At 37.5% G+C, this 9100-nt stretch overlaps 2 protein-coding genes across 2 annotated transcripts; both read left to right on the plus strand.

The window, feature by feature from the left end:
- The first annotated feature begins 3980 nt into the window (after positions 1-3980).
- On the plus strand, positions 3981-5157 carry LOC107727299 (homeobox protein Hox-B6b-like). Its single transcript, XM_016537129.1, has 2 exons — positions 3981-4421; positions 4904-5157. Exons 1-2 carry the CDS (start codon positions 4001-4003, stop codon positions 5155-5157), a joined length of 675 nt encoding a protein of 224 aa, XP_016392615.1. The 5' UTR covers positions 3981-4000.
- A 1407-nt stretch (positions 5158-6564) lies between these two features.
- Positions 6565-7829, plus strand: LOC107727298 (homeobox protein Hox-B5b-like). Its single transcript, XM_016537128.1, has 2 exons — positions 6565-7147; positions 7582-7829. Exons 1-2 carry the CDS (start codon positions 6565-6567, stop codon positions 7827-7829), a joined length of 831 nt encoding a protein of 276 aa, XP_016392614.1.
- Positions 7830-9100: the final 1271 nt, after the last annotated feature.

Genomic DNA, 9100 nt, shown 5'->3' on the forward strand with positions numbered 1-9100 from the left:
TTACACTCTATTTTAATTTAGATACAAACAAACAAACAAAATGATAACAACTAAGGTATTAAAAAATATAAATAATTCTGAATGTATACCTCGTATGCTGCTTTTAGGGCCTTTCTGGACAACATGCACTGGTGAGCTTCAAGAGCATGTCCTTCTCGAGGGTATAACCCACAGACCATGCTCGGTGGCTTTTGGGTTATACTGTTTTATTGCCCCCAATAAATGTCGGAAATAAGTGTTTGTTCGTAGATACAGGAAGCAATTCTTTCCTCCACGGATGTTTAGTGCTGTAAAAAGCTTTCGCGTTCCATTTGTCTATTTTTCTCTTAAAGTCACCTGACAAAAGAACGCACACTATTGACAAAAAGGGAATGGTGCTCTTTTATTTTAGGGTAATTTGGTTTATTTCCGTTTTAGCCACAAATTGGTCAAAGAGCGCCTATTCCTGTAAATGGTTATCCTTTTTTATAACATTACACATTTTTTAAACGTGTTTAATTAAACATTGCAAAACCTTTGTACAGCTTGACTATGAACCATGTCTAAAATTGAAATCTACAATTCTAGAAATAGACTTCTTCATCGAGTAAAAAATAATGCAATAGCCTAGCCTATATTTCTATGGCTGTTAATGAAGTGAAGTCGTGCTTTTTTCTCTCTTTTAACGAATAAAGATGGCGGCGACCGAGTTGCTGCTGAAGCAAAGCAATAAACTCACAGCTGTTTATGAAAATTTACAACTTTGTGATAGAACTTTATGTGTGGTTCTGCCAGTGGATTGGCTGACAGAGGTCACGTGAGCAGCTCTCTGTGAACATGAACTTTTTATGATTTCCCAAGTGGCTATAATGCAGCATTCTTTTGGTCAGGGCGCAGTCAGTAGCACCTCTGTCCTTTATGTTTTTTACGTTTTGTTAAAGCAGAGGGAAAGAAAAATTCTCCTGAGCTGGGCGAATTGCGTGCGTTAATATGGATGGAAAGCTCGACTTCACCCTTGTACGAAGCGTCTTTAGATTTTCACATCAGCTTAGAGCGCAAGGGTCAAAATTCACTGAGGACCTTAGTTCATTCTTCTCTAATTTGTCAAGTTTTAGCTATGTCTGTTTTACCAGTACATCCAATAATACGACGCGTGATCCTGGTTAATCGACGAATCTGCGTGATTGTTTTGGATCATTCCAGTGAAGCGATGATGGACGGGGAAGGAAAAGGTAGGACTGGACCTATAGGCTTCTGTAGCCTACTCTACTTATTCCAGCGATATCATGATGCCAAAGCGTTGCACACAGATTTACTTTCACAATAATATTTTCTTGAACATGTCTTTTGTATAGCAAAACAAACAAATTAAAGTTAGATTAGACAAGTAGATAAGAACTCGCATGAACGTATAGACTTCAGGGGCTTTAAAAAGATCGAACATGATGTGTATCGATTCGCAAATAGGCCTAATTGTGTGCTGACAATGAAAATGCGGAAAAATATATGCTTAAAAGGAAGTATTGTATTATTTATAAGATGTATTAGTGTTAGTTGCAAGATGGCCGCTGCATTCAAATGATTATATGAGATTTACATTAACTTTGAGTATTCAAATCAGCATTAGTTTCTGAATGGCAAAGGCATGCCTCATCGCTGGAATCTGCATTACAGCACATTCATTCTGCATTTTAAGGGCTTTTTTTTAATTAAAAAGTTGGATGATGTTATGTCTGTCTTTTTTTATTCTGGTGGTTTTTGGATAATGTTTGCTTAAACCCATGACATTTTCAGTTTATCAGTGAGGGGTTCATGTTTTTGACATTTGTGAGGACGATTATGCCTCAAATGCATCAACAGCTTTCTAACTGATGTTGAGGGTCATTGTTTTGGGAAAACAAAAATGCAATATTTAGTAGCACATTTATTTATTTATTTTTTAGATAATTTGGTTATTCTTAGTCTGAATAACCACAATAATGTTTGATTTGGAATTACAATAACGGGTAATTTTTCTGGTGAATCCCTGAAGAAGCACACCTTTTCTCAATTCTTGCTCTGTGATGTCATCTAGTGACGAGATTTGGTAACTGTGGTGAAATTCTGTGTTTGGGTGTTCTCTGCATGTGATCTGGCTGACTCAAAGACCTCTAGCATCCCTAGATAATGTGTTAAGCCAGAGTGTGTCTACGATGGGCAAGTAATCGACAAATGCAGTCTGTGAATGGTTAATGCCTGGATGTAATTTTGAATGGTCTTTGCTAATCTTAATTATTTTACAATATTTTGTTTTTCTCTGCTCTTATTGACCTTGCACTGAAATTATGTGATATCCTTGTTAATAAGCTTTCTTTCTTTCTTTCTTTCTTTCGCTTCAATCGTTATTATATTAATAATACAATACAATATGACACGGAAAGAAAGAACGAGCTATTTGGATTCAGTTACAGAGTAAGGAAAAACTAAAATCATACATAGCATTTACTTAATCAGACATTTATTATTATTATTATTTATTAACGACAAAAGAATCGTTGCAGTGCTAAGAATATGAGGATGTCCGAGCCTTCTAAGGCATAAACTCACAACAATAACGTCATTGTGTACTTACGTAGCTGCAGCCTATCGATATTCAATAATACCTCTAAAGATCAATTTTTATTAATTTACAAAACAGAATGGTGATTAATGGTTAGCTTTTTCTGAGAGGTTTCCTTTTGTCTTAACTAAAAGCTTAACTGTTATGGGCTACTTAAATATTTAAATTCAAAGAATGTTTAATTTATTTAAAAAAAAAAGAAAAAAAAAAGAATGCATGCATTGTAAACAGTTAAATTATTTAGTTTTTACTAATTTGGTATTTCATTGATACTAGACACTACATTTAAAAAAATAAATAAAATGTAAATCCGTTCTATAATCGTGTTATATATCTTTGACGTTGTATATTTCAAACAAGAGGACAACAAAAACAACATGGGCCGGGCTGAATTTTAAATGTTAGTGATGGCGTTGGTGTATGTTTTAGCTAATCTTGGATTAATGTTGAGTTTGTATTTATCTTTTGTCTGTTTACAATGCATGCATTCTTTTTTATTGATATAGGAAAATTGCTTGTTTTTTATGTCCAGCGTGGTTAGATAATGTATTGCTGAAGCAGGTTTTGTTGATATCACTAAACAGTTGTTGCACTTCTGCAGAAAATTGCACTGTATTTCGATATACAACGTGAAAGCCATTATGTAAACTAGATATATAGATAGATAGATAGATAGATAGATAGATAGATAGATAGATAGATAGCGTAGTTTTGTCTGCCTAATTTGATTATTTTTTTTGATTAGGCTATTTGTATTAATTTTTTTGCAAGAGAGTGCGCTGTATGTGTAAATATCTGTATCGTACGGTATTCTTTAATAGATAAAGAGGGTAAAGGTCAGTATGAGTTCGAGTGAAAATCCGTCTGTGCTTCTCTGAAATTCTCTCGTGCACCTAAATTGAGCCAATTAGATGTCTGCATACAAATTTTGAGCAATGGACATTTTTGAAGACAACGTTGAAAAATGACGTGCAGTTGCAAACATATTTGAGGTTTACAGCATATTTCGATTGAGAAAATGAGAAAATATGGAGGGAAAATTAATTATTATATAAAGTAGGCCTGTATATATTATAGAAAGTAGGCCTAACTATTTATTAATATTATTGCATTTTATATAGATATGGGTGTGTTTCTTTTCGGTAAACGGAGAAAAACACTTCAGTCTGAGTGTTTTGATATGCCCTGGGGATTCCATTCTGTGCAACAAGAGGGCCCCCACCTTACACGTTATCCTGTAGTCAGAAGTGCTCAGGATTGGTCAGGCACTGATCAGCTGGTCCGTTTCCCCGCGGTCTCAGATTGGCACCTCGCCACCCCCCTTTCGGCTAAAACCAAATCTCAGATAAAGTAATGGCAAAAACCACTTGGACTATAAAACACAACAAATCATAACACTCGGACAATAACACTGGCCACCCCATGAGTTCCTATTTCGTCAACTCAACTTTTCCCCTGTCTCTACCCGGAGGACAGGAGTCTTTCTTGGGTCAGATACCGCTATATTCCTCTGGATATACAGATCCTTTAAGACATTATCCAAGCGCTACGTTCGGAGCTACCAATGTCCAGGACAAGGTTTACACCTCCTCGTATTACCAGCAAGCTGGGGGCGTTTTTGGGAGAAGCGGATCCACCAGTGCTTGTGACTACACAACACCCAACATTTACCGAACCGGTGACCGCTCGTGCGCTATCGGAGGTCTGGAAGACTCGCTGGTCCTAACCCAGGACCAGTGCAAGACGGACTGCACTGAACAGGGTGCAGAGAGGTATTTGAACAGTGAAGACAAACCGTGTACCCCGGTTTACCCGTGGATGCAGAGGATGAACTCGTGTAATGGTAAGACCCGTTTGCAATTTCGCTGTTTTGCATGTCATAGAAGTAGGGGCGTAATTTACATGACTTTTCACTACGACTCTGTCATCACATAAACGAGGAAACATATATAATGATTACAGTCTGCAGTCTTTAGAAAAAGTGATACCTAGGCAAAATAAATTGCCAATGGATGCAGTAAGCTGCATCCTGAATATTGCGCTTTTAAGCAACCCGATGCGTAAATTCCTCCACGTTATTAGATATTAGAGATACTCAGCTGAGTGTATCTCAGTGACGTTTATCAATATAATTTCTTAAAAGATTCCACTCACACATGTAGATAAAGTGCAGATGTCAAATCTGATGTCACTGCAGTAATAACAGTAATCGTAATAATGATAATGATGTAATTGTAGCGGTGTTCTTTTATTATTTACATTGACCTGTTTGTATGTTTACTGGATGTTGATTTAGTGTGTCCTTTTTCCACTTTTTTTTGACAGGAATGCCTGGCAGCACTGGCCGCAGGGGTCGTCAAACCTACACTCGGTTTCAGACTCTTGAACTGGAAAAGGAGTTCCACTTTAACAGATATTTGACCAGAAGACGAAGAATTGAAATATCGCACGCTCTGTGTTTGACGGAACGACAGATAAAGATATGGTTCCAGAACCGTAGAATGAAATGGAAAAAGGAGAATACAGTGCTGAACTCCGCAAAGGTCAGCGAAGAGGAGGATGGTGGAAAGGCGGCATAAATGATAAAAAGCAGCTTATGACGAAGCCCTAGAAACACTGTACATAACATGTAGCCTGTAGTTTTAATTAATAAGTACTGGTCTGTCCAACAAGAAAAAAGCTACCCTAATAAGTGTTATGTTGACATAAAAAAGCTTCAAGAGAAGACTTTATTTTTCATTAAAACAGGCGTCTGAATCACCTCTGTAAAGACGGTAAAAGATATGGGAGGTGCTTTTACCAGTTATATATTTTGCTGTATTTGGCCTATCTAAACTAATGAGACAAATGTTTTCTTGCTGAACATTCTAATGCCTATAATTTGAAAGAAAACATAAGTTCAAAGTTTAACATTTTGGGATTAAAGGTCTTACATTGAATATGTATTTCAGTCCGTTGTGTGCTAGAAAAAGGAGAAAATTAGACATTTTGATGCTTAATTTATTGGGTCGTCACTTTTGTGTTTGTGTATGTGAATGCAGCAAGAATAATATCATACTTTGTTAGCAATGTCATTTTGTCAATAAAATGATTGTTTAACAATTAATGTGGTTTATTTTTCTTTATGTGTACATGGGCCTCTTCTCTGGTATAATGAGGCAGAGACATTTCATAATCAGCCTATATGCGTTGGTGTAAGGCACTCTTCAAGACACAAAATAATGTATCTGATATACATATGCTAGGCTATATATATATATATATATATATATATATATAATTTCCATCTCTTCACTGCTCCTTGAAGCTTTGCTGCTGGTAAAACGGGCCAGTTTGATTGTATAATAATCTCGCCAGTTTATTTTATTATTATTTTTTTTTTGTAGATCTACATCTAGGTTTGGCGATTAATATCTAGGTTGACTAACCTATGTTTATAAGACACATATTCATATCATTGAATGACTAAATGAAGTCGCTGACGCACCCAAGATTGCTTTGAGAGCCAAAAATTTAATTTTTACAAACGATGTGAAATATTCACACTTTGCCTTAATTTATCGTAAATCTGTTAGGAAATACGACTTGGTTCTATGCAGTGAAAGCACAGTGTTACAGAATTATGCAGTAAAAGGCTTCACGAAATGGGCAGGTGTTTGGTCATTTTACAGTTCTCCCAGTAGGTGACGCTCTCCGCTAACGTGGGATGTGGCGCGATGGGGAGGCACCATTGAGTTGAACCTAACGATCATCATTTCGTCATCATTTGTAACCATAGAGCATGAATTACCTCTTGAAGTCATCAGAGAGAATTTACGACTGGTCAACAAAGGCACGTGATGCCCTAACGCTCTCCCATATTTGGCCGCATACATGGCAAAAACGAAGTACAGTGCATTGCTATAATTCATTATTACATCATAAATTGTGCTGCTCTGGATTTTAACGACCAAGATCTACAAATCAAGACATTTTAAAACATCCAAATGAGCTCTTATTTTCTAAACTCGTTCTCAGGGCGCTATCCAAATGGGTCTGACTATCAGTTACTAAATTATGGTACTAACGGCGCTATGAACGCTTCTTACAGGGACTCCACCAGCATGCATTCCGGGTCTTTCGGTTACAACTACAATGGAATAGACCTTAGTGTAAATCGTCCCAACAATGGCCATTTCGAAGCGGTTGGAGATAATTCTCATGCTTTCCAAAATCCGGGTCAGGAGACCCGGTACAGACAGTCGAGCTGCTCGCTCTCGTCTCCAGATCCCCTGTCTTGTGCCACCAGCGAGTCTCTGGAATTGAAGGGTTCCTCTCCTCCATCTGATCAGAGCACACCAACCGGCAACAGCAGACTCACCAACAGCAACAATCTCACCAGCAGCAACAGCACACATTTTGCGGACACAGACGAGACCAATGTCTCGTCCGAGACCGAGGATGGAGCACAGACCACCACCACCACACGTACGCAGAAGCAAGAATCTGTGGCGAGCTCGACTACAACACCTAACGACGGTCAAACTCCACAGATATTCCCATGGATGAGGAAACTGCACATTAACCATGGTATACACATCTCTATTATCTCTTATTTAGGCATGATCAAATTAAATTATTTTGATGATAATTGTTTCTTACGTAAGTTTAGGTTATGCGTGGATTAAATGCATGTTTTGCTCTTCAGATTTTCATATTCGTTTAATAGCCTGCTAATGTTTGTCTTACAAAACAGTAATGCTTAGACGGACCATTAAGTGTCACCTAAGTATAGGTTAAATAGAGAATAACCACTCTCTGGGAGGTGACTGCATGTAGAACTATTGTGCAGCAGTAAAGCCATAAAATGCAATGGTAGGCTACTAAACTGCACGTCGCCTTAAATTTATAATCTAGAATCAGCCAGCAGTCCAACATCCAAAATGTAACAGACATTTAGGTCCATTTCCGTTTGATGGCTTGGTGATGTTTGCTTATTGTCTCTTTGCCCTTGCTTATGCCAGATATGACTGGACCTGATGGGAAACGGGCTCGAACAGCTTACACTCGCTACCAGACGCTCGAGCTGGAGAAAGAGTTCCATTTCAATAGATATCTCACGCGCAGGAGGAGAATAGAGATAGCTCACGCTCTCTGCCTCTCAGAGAGGCAAATTAAAATCTGGTTCCAAAATCGCAGGATGAAATGGAAGAAGGACAATAAACTGAAAAGTATGAATCTAGCTACGGCGGGGAGTGCATTTCAAAATTGATTAAATAATTTCATAATAATTGGAAAATTCGACTACTGTTACAGCGCTGCACCTTTCACCTGACGACGTGTGATTCCCCCATGCAGCTCAAAATTGTCAGCTTTTGAATATTGTTATCACATATGCTAAGCTAGTTACAATTGCCATTAAATGAGTGTGAATGTCAAGTGTGTCAAGTTTATACATTCGTGGAGGAAAGCATGTTCCATGTGAGCTATTTGTGCAACGTATTTTAGACCTGTTACAAAAATTATGTACAGTACAACTCGCACTACCTAACTATCTTAAATGATAGTGTAAAATAGAGAAACTTTTGTTGTATCCTTGAACTTGTATTGAAACGTCATGTATTCTTCACGCAACATGCTATATTCTTGTTATGTGCCGGGCTTTTTGATTTCTCGTAGATGATACCTGCGAGAAAAATTATCTTTTCGCACTTACATTTGTGTACTTAGGCTGCAGCACAAGATTACTTTGGGCTCGTAAGATGTCCTATGAAGAATGTCTTTATACAGTAGTGACCAATATGTTATTTGTAGTGCACAACGTGAGTTATGGACGTTCTGTGTTAAAAGTTGGAGAAAAATGTTTTGTCATTGACATGTTGATGGTATCTCTGCCATTTTTTTGTATTTGTGTCTAAACTGAAAATGAATTGATCCAAAAAGAAAAATAAAGTTTTCTCTCAGTCATATACATGAAAGTCTCTGTTTGTCAGTAGGCCTGTTTGGTGAGTGATCCCAACGTTGGACCATGCATTACATCGGCAACTCATTTTACCCACCAGTAGCCTACATCGCATTTATATTTTACACTTTAAATAATTATTTTGCTCTTAAATGAAAGCTAGGCTATATGTGTTAATGAGTCATAGTGCGTACGACTAATAAAACAAAGGATAGTCCATTCAGTTTTTGCTGCGCTCTGCGAGGACATTTGTATCTCGTTACAGAATAAAATGGCTTATAATATGGCAATATTCAAACTCAGCTCTTGTGTGTCACATCACAACAATAACTCAACCCCTCGACTTACCTCGCAGTGCTCAAAGCGGATGAACAAAACGATCTTTAGGTTGTTTTAACAATCTGCATTATTTGAATGAAACACAACATACAAATCATCTACCCCAACTATTTTCTTCTGAAGTCCAGTCCATAACAATAACATGTAGCTCTTGGTAAGGCACGTGAGGTCCATAAAGTTAGTTTTATGGTTTTAGGGGGGTTGACAATGTGCTACATAATTCACATTCTTGAATGTAACTG

This window comes from Sinocyclocheilus rhinocerous, unplaced genomic scaffold, assembly GCF_001515625.1.
Source record: "Sinocyclocheilus rhinocerous isolate Xijiao unplaced genomic scaffold, SAMN03320098_v1.1 scaffold186, whole genome shotgun sequence".
Classification (NCBI taxonomy): Eukaryota; Metazoa; Chordata; class Actinopteri; order Cypriniformes; family Cyprinidae; genus Sinocyclocheilus; species Sinocyclocheilus rhinocerous.

Excerpts from the sequence above, each read along its gene's own strand:
- LOC107727299 (XM_016537129.1), top strand. The coding sequence starts at position 4,001 with ATGAGTTCCTATTTCGTCAACTCAACTTTTCCCCTGTCTCTACCCGGA. Across the intron at positions 4,422-4,903 it reads GAGGATGAACTCGTGTAATG|GAATGCCTGGCAGCACTGGC; the intron begins GTAAGACCCGTT and ends TTTTTTTGACAG.
- LOC107727298 (XM_016537128.1), top strand. The coding sequence starts at position 6,565 with ATGAGCTCTTATTTTCTAAACTCGTTCTCAGGGCGCTATCCAAATGGG. Across the intron at positions 7,148-7,581 it reads GAAACTGCACATTAACCATG|ATATGACTGGACCTGATGGG; the intron begins GTATACACATCT and ends TGCTTATGCCAG.